We start from the raw sequence: 21,004 nt of genomic DNA, 5'->3' as shown, positions 1-21,004 counted from the left end.
AGTAAAGTACTCACTAAAGGATTAAAAAAGGTTTTGAACAAAACAGTGTTTTTTTAGACACAACTGCAAACTTCAAGTAGTAGGGCGTTCAGGGAATTGGTCTGATGGGGATTCGTGATGTCATCGCGCATTTAAGGACCTTTAACGGTACCACGTTACTTTGATTGACAGCTGAGATCTGTCACTCTTCAGTACACTAGCTGCCTTGCGCGCCACTCCTCGCGAAACCTATCCGTCAATTCGGGATTGGCTGGTGTCTGTGTAGCTCAAAATAATCGAAAGGCTTAAATACGTTTAAAGAAAATCTATTGCTGGATTCTACATATCGCGTCATTTTGCCACGTGGAAAGACAATTCCTATTGGCCTGTGCACATTTTCGGGGGCAGTTCCTTTTCTGGTTAGCTGGGGGGATTCGATTATCTGGCCCTGGCTTTCCCAGTGAGAGGAGTTTGAATCTGGGTGAAAATTGATTGCATTCGTTTTGGAATTGGGCTACCTCCGGGCGTGAGCCAGATGCCCCATTCAAAGCCCACGGCTAAATTGGTTCAAAACAAAAGTGAAGTAGCCTAGGCTAGATTAAGCACTTGGAGTAAAGAGCAGGATTCTGTGTTTTGACATGCAAAAGTGATTGCTTATTTGCTTTTGAAAAAAACGCTTTATCTACCTTCCCAATGAAAACTCGTTAGAAAATTCGAACATATATTTTATGGAAAATAGATGTATGTTTATGGACGATGCTTCCTTGTTGACAATTTGACCGAGCGGCGCAGATTACTGTTCAATTTGAGAATTGCGCTCCTCACTGCTTTTGCCCGTTCACGTCACGGACCATAAATCGGCGCACCGCGGCTCAGGTTAATATAACTCCCTCAGTCTGAAACCTCGTGAGAAAGTTGCCTTTGAGGCAAAGCTACATTTCGTTGTGCTGATAGTTGGGGTTGTTATTATCAAAACTAACAACATTTCCCCCTTACGAAACCTTTATTGGACTGCATTCTTCCCCACCCCCTATCTCACGTTTAATCGAATACAGTTTATTCTCTGGATAACGAATATTAATTTATGCTGAGCATTCACCACAAGCTATTGCCGCAAGTCAAGTGGGAACTCTACTTTGCAATTAACTTCTGTGGATTTGTTCTAGTAGCCTACGCTTCTCATGACCGCGTTGTGGGTTTGGCTTGTTGACTATAACTGGAGTTTCGGGCTATTCGGATATTGCTGCGTGGACAGGATCACACAGTATACATAAATAGGGATACTAGTAGGCTACTCTTTTTGTCCTCACCTGTTTTCTTCTCCCTTTTCTATGGTCGATACATGATCGTATGCTGGAGTAGCCTACAGCAAGAGAAACAGATTCTTACACGCATCATTCGCTGGAGCACCGCTGATAAAGAGTTGACCGGAGATCTAGGAGGACAAATGGTCGGACGACGTTGTGTCATTTAACGCACAGTCTCGGAAGGAGCTAGGATGAATTTATCGTAATCTGGAACATCCCCGCGCCGGTCCCTATTTTGTTAGTAGACGGGTTTATCAGGAACAGGGCATCTGCGGAGGTAGAACGATGTTTCCCCAGGGTCGACACCCGGTAAGGTTGGCCAGTGAAACGCATTTCCCATCCGCAGGTTCTCTGCACTCATTCGTCATGTTGAACCATTTTCGCATTTGTATAGCCCACGATGGCGGGTCGGTCGAAGTTCCTTTGTTTGTCATTGCCTAAGCGGCTGTCGGCCTGTAACATTTCTGTATTGAGTTTATCATGATGCACTCTCAGTAATTAGGGCAAGGCGCATATCGCACTTGGCAGCGAATGCTGCATTGCTTTTTGTGTAATTCACTACTAATTAGCCTACATCTAAAGTATTTTAAATGCTTAATGAGTTGCAGAAACAAAGGTTTTGAATAATGGTAAAATGGGTATTTTGTTTTTTTTAACAGACACCCCACCAGGCCCCAGGCCAACCTTTCAAATTCACAATCCCAGAGTCACTGGACCGCATCAAAGAGGAGTTCCAGTTTCTCCAAGCCCAGTACCACAGGTGAGTGGCTGTTCAACATATACACACACACACTCTGAGGCCAAGACGTCACAGTTTGTGTGGTCAGACTGCATAGGTCTAAGCCATGCTGATGTGCTTGAGCCAGAGGAGTGGTGTCTGAGGTCAGATTATCAAAATCCCCTCTTATTCCCTATGTGTGAAACTGCATGTTGCTGTATTTGGGACTAGTGAGGGGTAAAGGAGAGAGCTGGAATATCCTGCATGATCACAGTAGAAGGCAGTAGGCTATACTGCTGCTATTTTAGCCCTATGACCTATAACCTTCTGTTACTGAAAAAGGTAAACAAATATTGCTCTTCCATGATTCCAAGAGGTTTTCCTGACCATGTGACCCTCTGCAGATGTGTTTATCTGAACTGAATTATGAATGTTTTCTGGTTATGTGTTCAGGATTGGTGATGGTATCTGAGGCCTTTTGCTTTGTTTTGATTGTGTCCCTGTCCTCGGCAGTTTGAAACTGGAGTGTGAGAAGCTGGCCAGTGAGAAGACAGAGATGCAGAGGCACTATGTTATGGTGAGTCCAATCAGCACAATCTATGTTCAACTCTCATCAAATCAACTCTAGATGTTAACACTGTCAGTGTGTGGATAGATATATTGCCACATTGTACATGCAAGCCTGCTGTCAACTCTTATTGTTGCTCACACACACATGAACAGGACTACACACACCCAGCATGCACAAACACACATTCTCTCTCTCACATTCTGTGCTCAATGATTTCCAGTACATTATTGACTTGGAGTCAGTACCACATTTTTAGGTTGTTTTGTCCTTTTCAAACACCAGCAGTATTATTCACGTATCTCTCTTATGGCCAAGAAGCAGTCTACTTTGAGATTGGAATATACTGTAATCCTAGTAACTCCAACTCTGTCATCCACAGTACTATGAAATGTCTTACGGGCTGAACATTGAAATGCACAAACAGGTAAGCCTCACACACTCTCTTCTCTATCTCTCATCTATAGTGTGTGTGTGGGTTCACCCAGGGAATGAGCTTTTAGCCTGCCAGGGAACTTGGGTTTATCAATGATAGATGGTGCTCTGTTTCTCTCTAGTTAGACCCAATGGTACGAGCCCAGAGGCAGGATGAATTACTCTGATTGATTGGTATTGTCTGGGGGAGTAGCCTGTTTTATTGCATTGAAGAGGCCTGGCTGGGGAAGGCATAGGAATCAATCACGGAGCTCCTTGATCCAGGAAATGCAAAGGAGCACTCCTCCTCCATACATGCATGCATACACACACACGTGCAGGTTTGCCCCACAGGACCAGAGCACTCTGGCTCACAGCATTTACCAGTAATTACCACAGAAATCGATTGGTCAGGACAGAGGAAATTGGAGGTGGATTGGCCTGGGTGGTTTGCTGAGGAAGGATTATGTGGGTTCTATCTCTCGCTCTATCTCTCTCTCTTTCTGATACTAATGCATGCCTCCTATTGTGAGGGAGATGCCATTTCTGCTCATTGTCTCCAGAGGGGGGTGTATTGTGAGTGCTGTATCGCTGCTGCCTCCTCACTGTAGCCTGTTGCTCTGGCCACTCCAGCCCCAGGCTAATGTGGCCTCCCCTTGGAGCAGTGGAGGCTGCTGAGGGAGGACTGCTCATAATAATGGCCGGAACGGAGCAAATGAAATGGCATCAAAAGCATGGAAACCATGTGTTTGATGTATTTGATACCATTCCACCAATTCCGCACCAGCCATTACCACAAGCCCGTCCTCCCCAATTAAGGTGCCACCAACCTCCTGTGCCTTGGAGCCCCTGTCTCTGCTGCGTGGGTGTATGGGGTTTTAGGAGAGTGGAGAGCAGACCCATTCTCCTGCTCATATAAGGGGCTAAATTCCGAACTCACTCCTAGGGACTTTACGTAGATCCTAACGGAATCGAGTGGACTTCCATGAACTGGTATGGTATTAGGTCTAGCTCCATCTTGCCCTCTTGATAGGTTGAAGTTTAGCCTATCCAGTCCTCAGGTGAACTACAGAACCAGCAGTGCCTGGGGGTTAAAGGGCGACTGCACTTCCTGATTTGGCCTTGTTTTTCATCATTGCTTATTAAGAAATGCTAGCGGCCATGACTGAAGGCAAACGAGAGTTTGATGTGGGTGTCTTTGCCATTCAATCACAACAAACAGTAGCTAGCCAGTTTGAGTTAAAACATTATTGAAAGCAAGCTGCCAACATGCATCAAACATGTCATCAGGTTTGCTTGATCATGAGCAAGCTAGCTAACGTTAGCTAGCAGGGATCAAACCTGTCTTCAGGTGCAACGTTGGCTATAAAAATCTTCCTCTCACATTACACGTTAGGGAGAGGCTATGTATTTGGCTAGTTACATCACAGTATCATGGCGGATTAGCCTATCAAAAAATGACCTGTAGCTAGCTAGCTAACGTAGCTAGCTAGCTATGAACAAAACTTAGTTACTTACCAACACACCAGTCTCAGGTTTGACAGTTGACAGCCCAAGTAGAAACTAGTCAGATGTAATCCATATCCTGGCCATCTGCCCAAGATTGTTGAACAACTTTATGGAAGCCCATTTTCTATAGAGTAGCTATTTCCTGAGCAAGGGCAAGTACTAATCACACCTCTTGTCTGGTGAAGAGGTTCCAGTCGGCGGGGCTTGCTCATTTTCAACCATTCCATTGGTCCTCCACCTGCCCAGGGCACCGGGCCATGTAAAGCCAACTCGCCCAGTCTTTTCACAGAAAACACAGTGCCACAATAGGCAAAAGGGGGCATGAATTGTTGATATACAGTGCATTCAGAAAGTATTCAGACCCCTTGACTTTTTACACATTTTGTTACGTTACAGCCTTATTCAAAAATTGATTAAGTCTTTTTTTCTTCCCCCTCATCAATCTACACACAATCCCCATAATGACGAAGCAAAAATAGGTTTTTAGATTTTTTTCTCTCAAACCCTTTACTCAATACTTTGTTGAAGCACCTTTGGCAGCGATTACAGCCTCAAGTCTTCTTGGGTATGACGCTACAAGCTTGCCACACCTGTATTTGGGGAGTTTCTCCCATTCTTCTCTGCAGATCCTCTCAAGCTCTGTCAGGTTGGATGGGGCGCGTCGCTACACAGCTATTTTCAGGTCTCTCCAGAGATGTTAGATCAGGTTTCAGTCCGGGCTCTAGCTGGGCCACTCAATGACATTCAGAGTCTTGTCCCGAAGCCACTCCTGCGTTGTCTTGGCTGTGTGCTTAGGGTTGTTGTCCTGTTGGAAGGTGACCCTTCGCCCCAGTCTGAGGTCCTGAGCGCTCTGGAGCAGGTTTTCATCAAGGATCTCTCCGTACATTGCGCTGTTCATCTTTCCCTCGATCCTAACTAGTCTCCCTGCAACTGAAAAACATCCCCACAGCATGATTCTGCCACAACCATGCTTCACCATAGGGATGGTGCCAGGTTTCCTCCAGATGTGACGCTTGGCATTCAGGCCAAAGAGTTCAATCTTGGTTTCAGCAGACCAGAGAATCTTGTTTCTCATGGTCAGAGTCCTTTAGGTGCCTTTTGGCAAACTCTAGCGGCTGTTCGTGCTTTTACTGAGGAGTGGCTTCCGTCTGGCCACTCTTCCATAAAGGCCTGATAGGTGGAGTGCTGCAGAGATGGTTGTCCTTCTGGAAGGTTCTCCCATCTCCACAGAGGAACTCTGGAGCTCTGTCAGAGTGACCATCGGGTTCTTGGTCACCTCCCTGACCAAGGCCATTCTCCCCCGATTGCTCAGTTTGGCCCAGCAGCCAGCTCTAGGAAGAGTTTTGGTGGTTCCAAACGTTTTCCATTTAGGTGGACTCAAATCAAGTTGTAGAAACATGTCAAGGATGATCAATGGAAATAGGATGCACCTGAGCTGAATTTCGAGTGTCATAGCAAATACAGATATAAATAAGGTATTTCTGTTTTTTGATTTTTAATAAATTTGCTAACATTTCTAGGTCTGTTTTCACTTTGTCATTATGGGGTATTGTGTGTAGATTGAGGAACTTTTTATTTATTTAATCCATTTTAGAATAAGGCTGTAACGTAACAAAATGTGGAAAAAGTCAAGGGGTCTGAATACTTTCCGATTGCACTCAAGTAAGCCAAACCAAACCCTCAAGTAAGTTATGACACAGTCACTTACCAAACTTTGTTTACACTTTGTAGTCAATTTTGACACTAGAATGAATGTTTCTGACTCATATTGATGCCACATAGGCCATTTCAAACCAGAGAAGTTGGTTCTAAAGGGCAGTTGATCTTTAAGAGAGAGGGGTGGTTCTGGAATTCAACATATGTCCTCCTAGTCCCTGTAGGGCTCACTTTCTCTGCCACCTGGCAGGCCCTGTTGCTCAGTTCACGCCCTCTGACCTACGACCTGAAGGCCCCCCATCACTGATATCCTAGCTGATGACTTGAGAACTCGCCATGATTGCGATGTGTGGTTAGTTTTGTCACCTACTACCCTAGTTGAACACACTTATCGTAAGTCTTATGCTCTGCATAAGAGCGTCAGTCTACTCAATGACGACAGGCGATCCTTTCAATGTAACCCTCTGGCTTGTGTGGTAACCACCATGCTGCCTGACTTTTGGGGTGTGTTTGGGTTTGTTTGAGTTGGGTAAGACACAGGCGAGGTAAGTGCCACTGACCCACTTTGGCCTCCAGCTCTGGGTCACGTGTAGATTTTCTTAACCGCCCCTTAATGAATCCCGTTAGCTCCCTCTAGTGATGTTACGTTCGATACCAGAGCTCCGATTCTTCATGCATTGAAATCGCTAAGCAGTTTACTTCGAAACAGTGGGCAGATGCTTGTCACTCTATCAGAAGCACGTAATCAATGACAATCGAAGCTTCATTTTGTCGAACAACCACCTGATTGGTTTGGTAGAAGGCAAACAAAAAAGCTTTGACCAGCAGGTGCCACTACAGTATACTGTGTTGGTCAAAGCCTCAAGTAATGAACCTATTTTTGACAATTGGCTGGAAATGCTCAGTGCTTCAGGAAGCTTAGTTTCCCCATAACTAGCTCCCTCCCGTGGGCTTAGCGGTAGTGTACTGGACACCGCCTGTTCCCAGCCTGCAGCACCTATCTGCTGGCTAAGAATACCCCTCAGACATTCTGGGAAAGCACAGTGGGAGAAGCAGGTATTTTTTTGGCTAGTGGGCTATTATAGGTCATCTGCTGTGTTTCTAGGAGCTAGGCAGCAGCCAGGCCAACAGCAGGTGTGTGTGTGTGCTAATGATAAGTCTGTCAGGCCAGGGCTTTCGAGGGCGTCACATGAGGACAGGGCCGATGGCTGGACTGCTAGAAGACTGGCTGGAGGAATTAAACCAATTTATTTTATAAAGCTTTTTTACATCAACAGTTGTCACAAAGTGCTTTAAAAACCCAAAGAGCAAGCAATGCAGAGGCAGAAGCACAGTGGCTAGAAAAAACTCCCTAGACGGCAGAAACCTAGAGAGGAACCAGGCTCTGAGGGGTGGCAAGTACTCTTCTGGTGCAGCTTGGATATGATGTTATGGAGATTTGGGGCCATATGTATCAAGAATCCCAGAGGAGGAGTGCTGATTTAGGATCAGTTTAGCCTTTTAGATCACAATGAATACGATTACATGGACAGGGGGGACCTGATCCTAGGTCGGCACTCCTGCGCTGAGAAGCTTGATACATACGGCCCCTGGGCCTGGATTTTTAAAGGAAAATGGGCTTTGTGTGTCTGTCTGTGCGTGTGTCTGAGTGATGTCCCATTACTGCATTCAGAGGCTCCTCTAGTTTCACCTGTACCCTGACCCGCCTTGTATCAATTTGTTTGGCCGATATGTAATTTGAGCTGGATCATCTGATTTGCCGCCACCGTGGGGGTATAGGGTATCCAGCCAATCGCAGTCACCCCCGAGGGCCGGATGCCTGGCCATGGATATGAGAGTGGGACCAAATGAAATTAGGAGTGATGAGATTATTTTAAGCGCCGATGGGAATGGAAGAACAGAAGAGTGAGGCACAGGGTGAAACCTAATCTCAGGCTGACATGATAGCAAGGTGGGAGCCTCTCTCTGATTCACTGCTGTGAGTGTGTGAGCGGAGCTTGAGTGGCGCTAGGAGCGGAGCGTGCCCATTTTGACTAAAGCGCGGAGCAAGTTTCCCAAAGTCTGGAGCGTCGGCCTTCTCGCCCGCTCCAATTCTGCTCCACTAAATATTTTCATAAAGGAACTGATAAAATACGCCGGTGCAAAATCAAGGTGACCTACAAAGATGAGGAGGACCAAGAGAGGGAGTGTGGTGATGTAGTGTCCACAACTACAGAGTCATTGTGGAATCTGAAAATACATGTATCCCGAAAGCATGATCGTGTACTTACTATGTGCACATGCTAACAGAAAGGAATGAGGTGGGTAGTTAATTAAGTGTGTCATTGTAGCAAAGTATTTATGAACAAAAAATCTGATCTCTTAAAAGTTTAGTTCATTTTTGTTCTATTATGTGTGTATATATATATGATTTTGGCCCAATAGGCCTCCTGTCATATTATCTCGTTCAAGGAGCTTTCCGTTTTGATAGGGTTATTTTGCCTAAAAACCTTAAGGCCTACCTATAGAAAAATAAAAAATGAAAACTCCGCATCCCTGCCCAGCCTGGCAAGAGTGTCCCGAAGGGTGTTTAGCATCCCTAGTAGCTCTGCAAGAGCAGAGAGGGTATTCTCCACTGCTGGCCTGCTCTCCAGGCACCATCGCATGAGCCTGAAGCCACAGACTCTGGCCAAACTGGTGTTTCTAAAAGTGAATTCAAAGGCCTAATAAAGCATTTTTTGTTTAATTGTTATTTAATTCTAAGTAAGTCACAGCCTATACAGTATGCAAAATGTATAGACTATAATACTTGAATACAACTAAATGTTGTTTAAATGCTGAGCGCTTAATGTTCATGCCAGCCTAGTGTGTCGCACTCGCAAATGCTTCACAATTTTATTTATTTGTAGGCTATAGCCTTGAAATAATTGAAATAGGCTAATCATAATATAGCTTAAATATACTGAACAAAAATATAAATGCAACAATTTCAGCGATTTACAGTTCATATAAGGAAATCTGTCAATTGAAATACATTTAATTAGGCCCTAATCTATGGATTTCATGACTGGGCAGGGGCACAATCATGGGTGGTCCTGGGAGGGCATAGACCCACCCACCTAACCCTAACCCTTCCCCATTGGGGAACCAGGCCCAGCCAATCAGAATGATTATACTCAGCAGTTTCATCAGCTTTCTGGGTGGCTGGTCTCAGACGATCCCGCAGGTGAAGAAGCCAGATGTGGAGGTCCTGGGCTGGCATGGTTACACGTGGTCTGTGGTTGTTAGGCCAGTTGGACGTACTGCCAAATTCTCTAAAACTACGTTGTTTATGTTATAAAAATTAACATAAAAATGATCTGGCACCAGCTCTGGTGGACATTCCTGTAGTCAGCATGCCAATTGCACGTTCCCTCAACTTGAGACATCTGTGGCATTGTTGTGTGACAAAACTGCACATTTTAGAGTGGCCTTTTATTGTCCCCAGCACAAAGAGCACCTGTGTAATGGTCATGCTGTTTAATCAGCTTCTTGATATGCCACACGTGTCAGGTGGATAGATTATCTTGGTCAAAGGAGAAATGCTCACTAACAGGGATGTAAACAAATTTGTGTACAAAAGGATAGAGAAATGAGCTTTTTGTGCATATGGAACATTTCTGGGATCTTTTATTTCAGCTCATGAAACATGGGACCAACACTTGACATGTAGCTCAGCTGGTAGAGCACGGCGCTTGTAACGCCAAGGTAGTGGGTTCGATCCCCGGGACCACCCATACACAAAAAAAAAAAAAAAATGTATGCACGCATGACTAAGTCGCTTTGGATAAAAGCGTCTGCTAAATGGCTTATTATTATTATGTTGCGTTTATATTTTTATTCAGTATAATTCATTTTCATTCCTTCTTAGGCTACATGTCTGGCTCCTGACCTATTTTTTGAGTGTTTATATGCTGTTTAATACGACATGTAGCCTATTTGAAATGATGACCGCTTCTTACTGTCACCTTTTTCATGTTGTTTATTAAAATACTTTTCATTCAAATCATATGGTTTGGTTTCAATACTTCAAAACCAAATGGTAAGTCCAGGTAGTCACAAAAATAGATTGGTGTTAGTTAAATTGTGATTTTAATTTGAATGAATGGAGCGAATTTGGAGTAGCAGTTTTTTTCCCTGTGAGTGAGGAGTATTTCTTTTAGCGGAGTGGTTGGAAAGGATGTGGTGCGCCGGCGCACCGCTTTGATTTCCGACCGCTCAACCTCCACTCCGCTCACATGCTCTGGTCTGCACACCTATGTGTGTGACTGCGTGCGCATGCCTGTGGTGCGCTCGATTGTGTGTATGCGCGCAACTGCATGTGTTTTCTGTGAACTGCAGCAGCAAGCTGTTAACTAGCCCTCTCTCCCCCAAGTTAATTGTGAATGGAGTCATTCACACCCATATTGACTAATATGTGTTGTGTGCATTGAGCCCATGTCATGACAGATAGCATCAGTTGCTCCTAAGAGCAGTTAGATGTCTGCCTATCCTTCAGTAACTCTCCAGCATCACACATACATGTGGATATCAGGTGGAGTTGACCTATGGTGTACTCGGAAGCCAGGATGAAACTGGGAGGGACATGCCTGAACTTGTCCAATAAAAAACTCTCGTTTTCATTGCAAAACCTTTTCTCGTTGCAAAATGTTTTGCTATGGTGTGCGCTAATGAATACACCCCAGGTGGAGTTGACCTGAACATACTAGCTGTGTAGCTCAGTTGGTAAAGCATGGTGCTTGCAACGCCAGGGTTGTGGGTTTGTTTCCCACGGGGGGCCGGTATGAAAACATTTATGCACTCACTAACTGTAAGTCGCTCTGGATAAGAGCGTCTGCTAAATGACTAAAATGTAAATACAATAAGGATCCCTTTGGATCTCTGTGCATGCTAATTGTAGCTGCTAGGCTATTTCTGGTGCTGTTGACACTGCCCATACTTATCCATCCTGTACTCTATCCAACAGACAGAGATCGCCAAGAGGCTCAATACCATCTGTGCACAAGTCATCCCCTTCCTCTCACAGGAGGTAGGTGTGTGTGTGTGTGTGTGTGTGTGTATCCACACTACTATGAAATGTCTTACGGGCTGAACATTGAAATGCACAAACAGGTAAGCCTCTCTCATTCTTCCCTTTCACTCCCCTGTATTGTGTGTGTGTACCCATGCAGCACCAACAGCAGGTGATCCAGGCAGTGGAGAGGGCCAAGCAGGTCACCATGGGCGAACTCAACTCCGTCATCGGGGTACGTGGCCTTCCCGGTCTACCACCCACAGTAAATGCACTCTCTACTACAACTTCCTGTGTTTGTGTGTACTGCGATAGTGTGGGTGTGTGTGACATTTTATTACTGAAATGTAGAGTTATTTACCCAAGGATATGCTACTACTGTTTTGCAACCATAATATCTGCTGTGTGTATATATTATATTATTATTATATTTAGGCTGCTGTTTGGATATTTAGGCTGCTGTTTGGATTTTCTCAACGGCTCTGGGAAGCTTTGGAGGGGTGTGGGGGCTTTGCTTGATGGCTGTGGCGGGGGGTGGCGGTTGCCATTTTGAGTCTTAATTGCAGTATTCTAGTGTGTATAAAGGGGGTTTGAGCGTCTGGTCCTCCCACCAAGCTGTCAGTCACCCTGTTTGTGTGTTAAATGAGTGTAATGAAGCATGGCCACCCTTTCACTCCTCCCCCTCCGGCTTACCCTAAAGGCGTCAGCATTCTTCAGTTCGGCTGGCGCCTAGCCGAACTTGGCTAGCCGAACCGAACGACTGTGCTCACATACTCCCTTAAGACCTTCGCATGTAAAACAAGAAAAAAAATGGCAGAAGTACTCTGTCCATTTTGAGACGCCGTTGAATTAATCGAAGATAACTCAAGAAATCCGTCATTAATTTTGACGTTTTTGCCGAGGAGGTCTTATTCGCACAATTTTACATCTAACTAAGTAAGATGTTGTTTGCAGTATTTCTCCCCAAAACAAATTGTGCATGAAAACGAGTCTTCTCTCATTGAATGACGACAGACTTTATTGAAGAATCCCTACTGTTGACCAATCAGCGACGAAGGGGCATAGACTTCGGCTCCAAACTTCCGCTTGCCTCCAGAAAATATGAAGTGTGCCCGAACAGCTGAAATGAACAAAAACATCACAAAATGCCATCATAATATAGCCCACACCTTAACACCCCCTGACACACAGGGCTCCCCTTGCCCCCACCAATACCTCCCCTCCATTGACTCTCACCGTGTGTGTGAGAGCGTCCTTTGCTGTGCTGTTTTGGCACAGCGAACAAGGGTTTGGGTGGTGTGTGTTTTGGAGGGCAAGCGCAGGGATTAGTGCTGTGAAAGCCACACCCACTGTTACTGGGCCTGCAGTATGAAAATGTATGCACTCACTTAACTGTAACTCGCTCTGGATAAGAGCGTCTGCTAAATGACTAAAAATGTAAAAAGCATGGAGATGGGGATAGAGTGCTGTGGCGTCTCTTTCCTGTGGTTCTCTGAGGGGGGGGGGCTTAGGCAATTAGGTGAGATAAAGAGGGTTGACCTTCACCACTGCCCCTCCCCCCACTCTACTACTGAGACCTCCCTCCCCCTGCGGCAAATCTCTGGAGTTTGATTCCCGCGGCTACTGTCTGAAGACGCAATAATTATGTTTTGGAACACAAAAGCTTTTCACGCTCAGACGAACGCCTGATTTGGTGTGAAAGAGACCGAGACCTGACAGCTAAACGCCCCCAATCCACCAGAGTCCCCCACACTCCCTGGCCTGCAGGCAGCAGCTGGAGCTCTCTAACCCCTTCTCCTCTCATATCCTCCCTCCATCCTCAGGCTCTGGGCTGTGATCCCAGCTGTCACTATTGTTCATTGTTTGACCCCAGAGGGAGGTGTTTGCGTGTGTGTGTGAGAAACCGTGTGTGTGTGTGTGTGTTGAGGGGGAGGTTTACTGCCTCTGACATTATTTGTAAGCAGGCCACGTCGTTGAAAGCTGCTCTTGATGAAAGAGTCATGAATTCCTCTATATATTTTCACATTGATCACTCTGCTCCATCTGTGTATTAATGGCTTGTCGTATTGATTGACACACTTTCCAGTGGTAGGCCATATTGATTATGGATTAGTAATTGATTGCTGTTCCCTCTCTCTCTCTCTCCTGTAGCAGCAGCATCTGTCCCACGCACATGGCCCCCATGTCCCTCTCACACCCCACCCTGCGGGGCTCCACCCAGCCCACCTGGGGGGAGGGGCCAGCCTGCTCGCCCTGTCCAGTGCCCTGGCGGCACCACCGCACCACCTGGTGTGCAAAGAGGACAAGAAACACCCGTCAGAGGCCGAGTACCTGAGAGGTGAGCAGCAGCCACACCCACTGTTACTGGGCCTGTCTGGCCCGCCCACATAGACAGACTTGACAGACAGACAGAATAGAACTGACAAGACTGTGTCATCATTGGGTTTGTTAATAATTAATATACTGAAAAAAACAAGTGCAGAGCTCTGGATTCTAATTGATGATTTTTCTTTTTTCTCTTTCTTTTTGTGTGTTTTGTTGCGCCTCCCTCATGTGCGCCCTGGTGACCTAATCACCTTGATGCTGTGTCATCGTTGCTATGGGAACAGAGCGAGAGCCGGGCACAGTAAGTACTTCCTGTTACCTCTGGCTACAGCCTCTCCTCCTCATTCCCTTCTCTACGCATTCCAACATTCACCCCAGTGTGCGTGTGTCAAATACCTCGAAACAAGCATTATACCCCTCATAGTTTTAATAAGAAAAGGATGAAACTAGAGAAGCAACTAGTCCCTGGTTGCTAGGGGACCCGATGCTACTTTACACCACAATACACAATACACAGTCAATCTAGTTTCCCCCTTCACCCCCCTAGCACTTTTGAACTTAACCCCTGCTAATAATTTCCTAAACCCTCACTATCTTTCTCACACACACGACTCTGTACAACCCACCGTCATTGCTAGGATTCATTTCCCATTTCCCTCATTATCACAACAACCTGGGCTTCATTTACACATGCATCCATGGCTTTTGAGTGTGTGTGCCTCTTAGGTAAACATCATGGTGGGTGGGGGGGGGAATGGCGCTGGAGAGAATAGTAGCTGTTTTACGGGCTCCTGACCAATTGTGCTATTTAGTATTTTTTTGCACTGATCTTAACTTTTTTTGTAAATAATGTTTCACCATCGTTTCCTATTACCGAAAAGAGCTTGTGGACATCAGAACAGCGATCACTAACCTCGATTTGGATGAGGATTTCTACTTCGTACATATTGCTCATCTCAGACAAAGGAAGAGGTGGCGTTAGAGGCCTGACGAGACTACGTCGGGGAGTGGATAAACCACCTCTGGTCTATTGGCGAACTTGTAATCTTTTGAGAATAAACTGGACAAGCTCCATTCCAGACTATCCTATCAACGTGATCAGAAGAACTGTAATACCCTATGTTTCTCAGTCGCGGCTGAGCAAGGACATGGAAAAACTAAGTCTAGCTGGTTTTTCTATACATTGGCAGGACAGAACGGCAGCGTTGGATAAACTCAGGGGGGTGGTGTGTGTCTCTTTGTTAACAACAGGTGGTGCGCAAAGTCCCAAGGTTCTGCTCGCCTGAGTTAGAATACCTCATGATAAGCGGTAGACCAGGGTTCCCCAACTGGCGGCCCGGTGGTTTTATTTGGCCCCCCAAGTTTTCAACTACAACAAAAAAATATGTATGATATATACACTACCAGTCAAAAGTTTGGACACACCTACTCATGCAAGGGTTTTTCTTTATTTTTACAATTTTTTTTACATTGTAGAATAATAGTGAAGACATCAAAGCTATGAAATAACATACAGTGGGGAGAACAAGTATTTGATACACTGTCGATTTTGCAGGTTTTCCTACTTACAAAGCATGTAGAGGTCTGTACTTTTTATCATAGGTACACTTCAACTGTGAGAGATGGAATCTAAAACAAAAATCGAGAAAATCACATTGTATGATTTTTAAGTAATTAATTTGCATTTTATTGCATGACATAAGTATTTGATACATCAGAAAAGCAGAACTTAATATTTGGTACAGAAACCTTTGTTTGCAATTACAGAGATCATACGTTTCCTGTAGGTCTTTACCAGGTTTGCATACACTGCAGCAGGGATTTTGGCCCACTCCTCCATACAGACCTTCTCCAGATCCTTCAGGTTTCGGGGCTGTCGCTGGGCAATACGGACTTTCAGCTCCCTCCCAAGATTTTCTATTGGGTTCAGGTCTGGAGACTGGCTAGGCCACTCCAGGACCTTGAGATGCTTCTTACGGAGCCACTCCTTAGTTGCCCTGGCTGTGTGTTTCGGGTCGTTGTCATGCTGGAAGACCCAGCCACGACCCATCTTCAATGCTCTTACTGAGGGAAGGAGGTTGTTGGCCAAGATCTCGCGATACATGGCCCCATCCATCCTCCCCTCAATACGGTGCAGTCGTCCTGTCCCCTTTGCAGAAAAGCATCCCCAAAGAATGATGTTTCCACCTCCATGCTTCACGGTTGGGATGGTGTTCTTGGCGTTGTATTCATCCTTCTTCTTCCTCCAAACACGGCGAGTGGAGTTTAGACCAAAAAGCTCTATTTTTGTCTCATCAGACCACATGACCTTCTCCCATTCCTCCTCTGGATCATCCAGATGGTCATTGGCAAACTTCAGACAGGCCTGGACATGCGCTGGCTTGAGCAGGGGGACCTTGCGTGCGCTGCAGGATTTTAATCCATGACGGCGTAGTGTGTTACTAATGGTTTTCTTTGAGACTGTGGTCCCAGCTCTCTTCAGGTCATTGACCAGGTCCTGCCGTGTAGTTCTGGGCTGATCCCTCACCTTCCTCATGATCATTGATGCCCCACGAGGTGAGATCTTGCATGGAGCCCCAGACCGAGGGTGATTGACCGTCATCTTGAACTTCTTCCATTTTCTAATAATTGCGCCAACAGTTGTTGCCTTCTCACCAAGCTGCTTGCCTATTGTCCTGTAGCCCATCCCAGCCTTGTGCAGCTCTACAATTTTATCCCTGATGTCCTTACAAAGCTCGCTGGTCTTGGCCATTGTGGAGAGGTTGGAGTCTGTTTGTTTGAGTGTGTGGACAGGTGTCTTTTATACAGGTAACGAGTTCAAACAGGTGCAGTTAATACAGGTAATGAGTGGAGAACAGGAGGGCTTCTTAAAGAAAAACTAACAGGTCGTACAATGTGATTTTCTTGATTTTTGTTTTAGATTATGTTTCTCACAGTTGAAGTGTACCTATGATAAACATTATAGACCTCTACATGTTTTGTAAGTAGGAAAACCTGCAAAATCGGCAGTGTATCAAATACTTGTTCTCCCCACTGTATATGGAGTCATGTAGTAACCAAACAAGTGTTAAACAAATCAAAATATATTTTATATTTGAGATTCTTCAAATGGCCACCCTTTGCCTTGATGACAGCTTGGCACAGTCTTGGCATTCTCTCAACCAGCTTCATGAGGTAGTCACCTGTAATGCATTTCAATTAACAGGTGTGCCTTAAAAGGTAATTTGTGGATTTTTTTCCCTTCTTAATGCATTTCAGCCTATCAGTTGTGTTGTGACAAGGTAGGGGTGGTATACAGAAGATAGCCCTATTTGGTAAAAGACCAAGCATATTATGGTAAGAACAGCTCAAATAAGCAAAGAGAAACGACAGTCCATCATTACTTTAAGACATGAAAGTCAGTCAATCCGGAAAATTTCAAGAACTTTGAAAGTTTCTTCAAGCGCAGTCGCAAAAACCATCAAGCACTATGATGAAACTGGCTCTCATGAGGACCGCCACAGGAATGGAAGACCCAGAGTTACCTCTGCAGCAGAGGATAAGTTCATTAGAGTTACCAGCCTCTGAAATTGCAGCCCAAATAAATGCTTCAGAGTCCAATTCACAGACACATCTCAGCATCAATTGTTCAGAGGGGACTGTGAATCAGGACTTCATGGTCGAATTGCTGCAAAGAAACCACTCCTAAAGGACACCAATAAAAAGGAGACCTGCTTGGGCCAAGAAACATGAGCAATGGACATTAGACCGGTGGAAATGTGTCCTTTTGGTCTGGAGTCCAAATTGGACATTTTTGGTTCCAACCGCCGTGTCTTTGTGAGACGCGGTGTGGGTGAACGGATGATCTCCCCATGTGTAGTTCCCACCGTAAAGCATGGAGGAGGAGGTGTTATGGTGTGGGGGTGCTTTGCTGGTGACACTGTCTGTGGTTTTATTTAGAATTCAAGGCACACTTAACCAGCATACCACAACATTCTGCAGCGATACGCCATCCCATCTGGTTTGGGCTTAGTGGGACTATCATTTGTTTTTCAACAGGACAATGACCCAACACACCTCCATGCTCTGTAAGGGCTATTTTACCAAGAAGGAGAGTGATGGAGTGCTTTATCAGGTGACTTGGCCTCCACAATCCCCCAATCTCAACCAAATTGAAATGGTTTGGGATGAGTCGAACTGCAGAGTGAAGGAAAAGCAGCCAACAAATGCTCAGCATATGTGGGAACTCCTTCAAGACTGTTGGAAAAGCATTCCAGGTGAAGCTGGTTGAGAGAATGCCAAGAGTGTGCAAAGCTGTCATCAAGGCAAAGGGTGGCTACTTTGAAGAATCTTAAAATATATTTTGATTTGTTTAACACTTTTTTAGTTATTAAACTCAGCAAAAAAAAGTCCAGTGTAGCTCAGTTGGTAGAGCATGGCGCTTGCAATGCCAGGGTTGTGGGTTCGATTCCCATGGGGGGCCAGTATGAAAATAAAACAAATTTATGCACTCACTAAGAGCGTCTGCTAAATGACTAAAATAAAATAAAAAGAAACGTCCTCTCACTGTCAACTGCATTTATTTTCAGCAAACTTAACGTGTAAATATTTGTATGAACATAACAAGATTCAACAACTGAGACATAAACTGAACAAGTTCCACAGACGTGACAAACAGAAATGGAATAATGTGTCCCTGAACCAAAGGGAGGGTCAAAATCAAAAGTAACAGTATCTGGTGGGGCCACCGGCTGCATTAAGTACTGAAGTGCATCTCCTCCTCATGGACTGCACCAGGTTTGCCAGTTCTTGCTGTGAGATGTTACCTCACTCTTCCACCAAGGCACCTGCAAGTTCCCAGACATTTCTGGGAAGAATGGCCCTAGCCCTCACCCTCCGATCCAGCAGGTCCCAGACGTGCTCAATGGAATTGAGATCCGGGCTCTTCGCTGGCAATGGCAGAACACTGACATTCCTGTCTTGCAGGAAATCACGCACAGAACGAGCACTATGGCTGGTGGCATTGTCATGCTGGAGGGTCATGTCAGGATGAGCCTGCAGGAAGGGTACCACATGAGGGAGGAGGATGTCTTCCCTGTAACACACAGTGTTGAGATTGCCTGATGGAGGGATTGTGCATTCCTGGTGTAACTCGGGCAGTTGTTGTTGCCATCCTGTACCTGTCCCGCAGGTGTGATGTTCGGATGTACCGATCCTGTGGAGGTGTTGTTACACGTGGTCTGCCACTGCGAGGACGATCAGCTGTCCGTCCTGTCTCCCTGCAGCGCTGTCTTAGGCGTTTCACAGTACGGACATTGCAGTTTATTGCCCTGGCCACATCTGCAGTCCTCATGCCTCCTTGCAGCATGCCTAAGGCACGTTCACGCAGATGAGCAGGGACCCTGGGCATCTTTCTTTTGGTGTTTTTCAGAGTCAGTAGAACGGCCTCTTTTAGTGTCCTAAGTTTTCATAACTGTGACCTTAATTACCTACCGTCTGTAAGCTGTTAGTGTCTTAATGACCGTTCCACAGGTGCATGTTAATTAATTGTTTATGGTTTATTGAACAAGCATGGGAAACAGTGTTTAAACCCTTTACAATGAAGATCTATGAAGTTATTTGGATTTTTACGAATTATCTTTGAAAGACAGGGTCCTGAAAAAGGGAAGTTTATTTTTTTGCTGAGTTTACATGATTCCATATGTTATTTCATAGTTTTGATATCTTCACTATTATTATTTGCTGAGTTTAATAACTAAAAAAGTGTTAAACAAATCAAAATATATTTGACATTCTTCAAAAAGCCTCCCTTTGCCTTGATGACAGCTTTGCAAACTCTTGGCATTCTCTCAACCAGATTCATGAGGTAGTCACCTGGAATGCATTTCAACTTTTAACAAGGCAAACCTGTTAATTAATTTGTGGAATTTCTTTCCTTAATGCGTTTCAGCTAATCAGTTGTGTTGTGACAAGGTAGGGTTGGTATAGAGAACATAGCCCTATTTGTTAAATGACCAAGTCCATATTATGTCAAGAACAGCTCAAATAAGCAAAGAGAAATGACAGTCCATCATTACTTTAAGACATGAAGGTCAGTCAATCCGGAAGATGTGGAAAAGTTGGATGTGGATAAGGGGAAGGGGTCTGAATACTTTCTGAATGACGTGTGTGGAACAAAAATATAAATGCAATTTCAAAGATTTTACTGAGTTACAGTTCATATAAGGAAATCAGTCAATTGAAATAGATTCATTAGGCCCTAATCTATGGATGTCACGTGACTGGGAATACAGATATGCGTCTGCTGGTCACAGATACCTTAAAAATAAAGAGAGGGTCGTGGATCAGAACCAGTCAGCGTGACACATCTCCTTCGCATAGAGTAGATCATGCCATCTACTAGGGCTCGGTGGTATTAATGCACAGACCGGTTCGAGCTACTTAGCTAATACTGCCTGGTACCAGTGCTGATGTAGGTCTAGATAAGCAGGTTTGTGCAACGGTATCTTTTCAGAGAGGAATAGGTGAAGCATGAATATGTTGGCTAGCTTGCTACATTAAGTAGGAAAACATATATTGTAACATCTAATTAGTGTCACCTGGAAACACTGACCAACACTTTGGTTCCTACCCTGTCAATAATTCCTCACTAGCTTATGAATTATTCGTTGTCATGTCAAACAACAATGTGTTCTAGGTGCTGCCCACTATATTCCAACTGTAGAATTAGAATAACCATTATATTTGCATGATTCCAACAGTTCACCAATTAACTAGGCCTAGAATTTTTTTGCCCATATCTTGCTGCGTGGAAATGCAGAAATGTATGAAAATGCTGGAATTATTTTTTGTTTGGAGTTGGCTTGAACAGTATAAATGGAGAAAGCCCCATTGAAATCACTTATTTGTGTTGCCACCCTAGGGTTAAGAACTACTCAGAAATCATATTTAGAACATTTATTATTCCAAAACATCAAATACCGTCAAATGTGAAAAATATCGTGATATCTTATTTTGTCCATATTACCCAGCCCTACTATTTACCAAGAGTTTTCATCTATATTTTTCGTAGCTGTTTATTTACCACTACAAACCGATACTGTCACTAAGACCGCACTCAACGGGCTGTATAGGGCCATAAGCAAACAAGAAAATGCTCAACCAGAGGCGGCGCTCCTAGTGGCCGGTGATTTTAATGCAGGAAAACTGAAATCCGTCTTACCTCATTTCTACCAACATGTCACCTGTGCAACTAGAGGTGAACAACTCTAGATCACCGTTACTCCACACACAGAGACTCATTCAAAGCTCTCCTTCGCCCTCCATTTGGCAAATCTGACCATAACTCTATCCGCATGATTCCTGCTTACAAGCAAAAACTCAAACTGGAAGTACCAGTGACGCCCTCAATATGGAAGTGGCCTTATGAAACGGATGCTAAGCTACAGGACTGTTTTGCTAGCACAGACTGGAATATGTTCCAGGATTCATCCGATGGCATTGAGTTTACCACATCATCG

At 44.8% G+C, this 21,004-nt stretch overlaps 1 protein-coding gene across 4 annotated transcripts in view; it reads left to right on the top strand.

Moving 5' to 3' along the window:
* Positions 1 to 842: 842 nt before the first annotated feature.
* Positions 843 to 21,004, top strand: part of LOC121587493 (transducin-like enhancer protein 1) — a 39,304-nt gene continuing 19,142 nt past the window's right edge. For 2 of the 4 annotated variants that reach the window (XM_041904471.2, XM_041904470.2), the window contains exons 1-8: positions 843 to 1,595; positions 1,946 to 2,046; positions 2,518 to 2,581; positions 2,955 to 2,999; positions 11,136 to 11,198; positions 11,341 to 11,415; positions 13,332 to 13,518; positions 13,790 to 13,806. In XM_041904471.2, coding sequence (XP_041760405.1) covers positions 1,572 to 1,595; positions 1,946 to 2,046; positions 2,518 to 2,581; positions 2,955 to 2,999; positions 11,136 to 11,198; positions 11,341 to 11,415; positions 13,332 to 13,518; positions 13,790 to 13,806 — 576 coding nt within the window. In that variant the 5' untranslated portion in view covers positions 843 to 1,571. Of the gene's footprint in view, positions 1,596 to 1,945; positions 2,047 to 2,517; positions 2,582 to 2,954; positions 3,000 to 11,135; positions 11,199 to 11,340; positions 11,446 to 13,331; positions 13,519 to 13,789; positions 13,807 to 21,004 lie in introns of all 4 variants that reach the window. The other 2 variants (XM_041904468.2, XM_041904469.2) reach the window with 2 other exon arrangements.

The sequence above is a fragment of the Coregonus clupeaformis genome, chromosome 18 (assembly GCF_020615455.1).
Source record: "Coregonus clupeaformis isolate EN_2021a chromosome 18, ASM2061545v1, whole genome shotgun sequence".
NCBI classification, from domain to species: Eukaryota; Metazoa; Chordata; class Actinopteri; order Salmoniformes; family Salmonidae; genus Coregonus; species Coregonus clupeaformis.
Note: the sequence above shows the minus strand (reverse complement) of the source record. Positions and strands in the feature narration are given on the sequence as shown.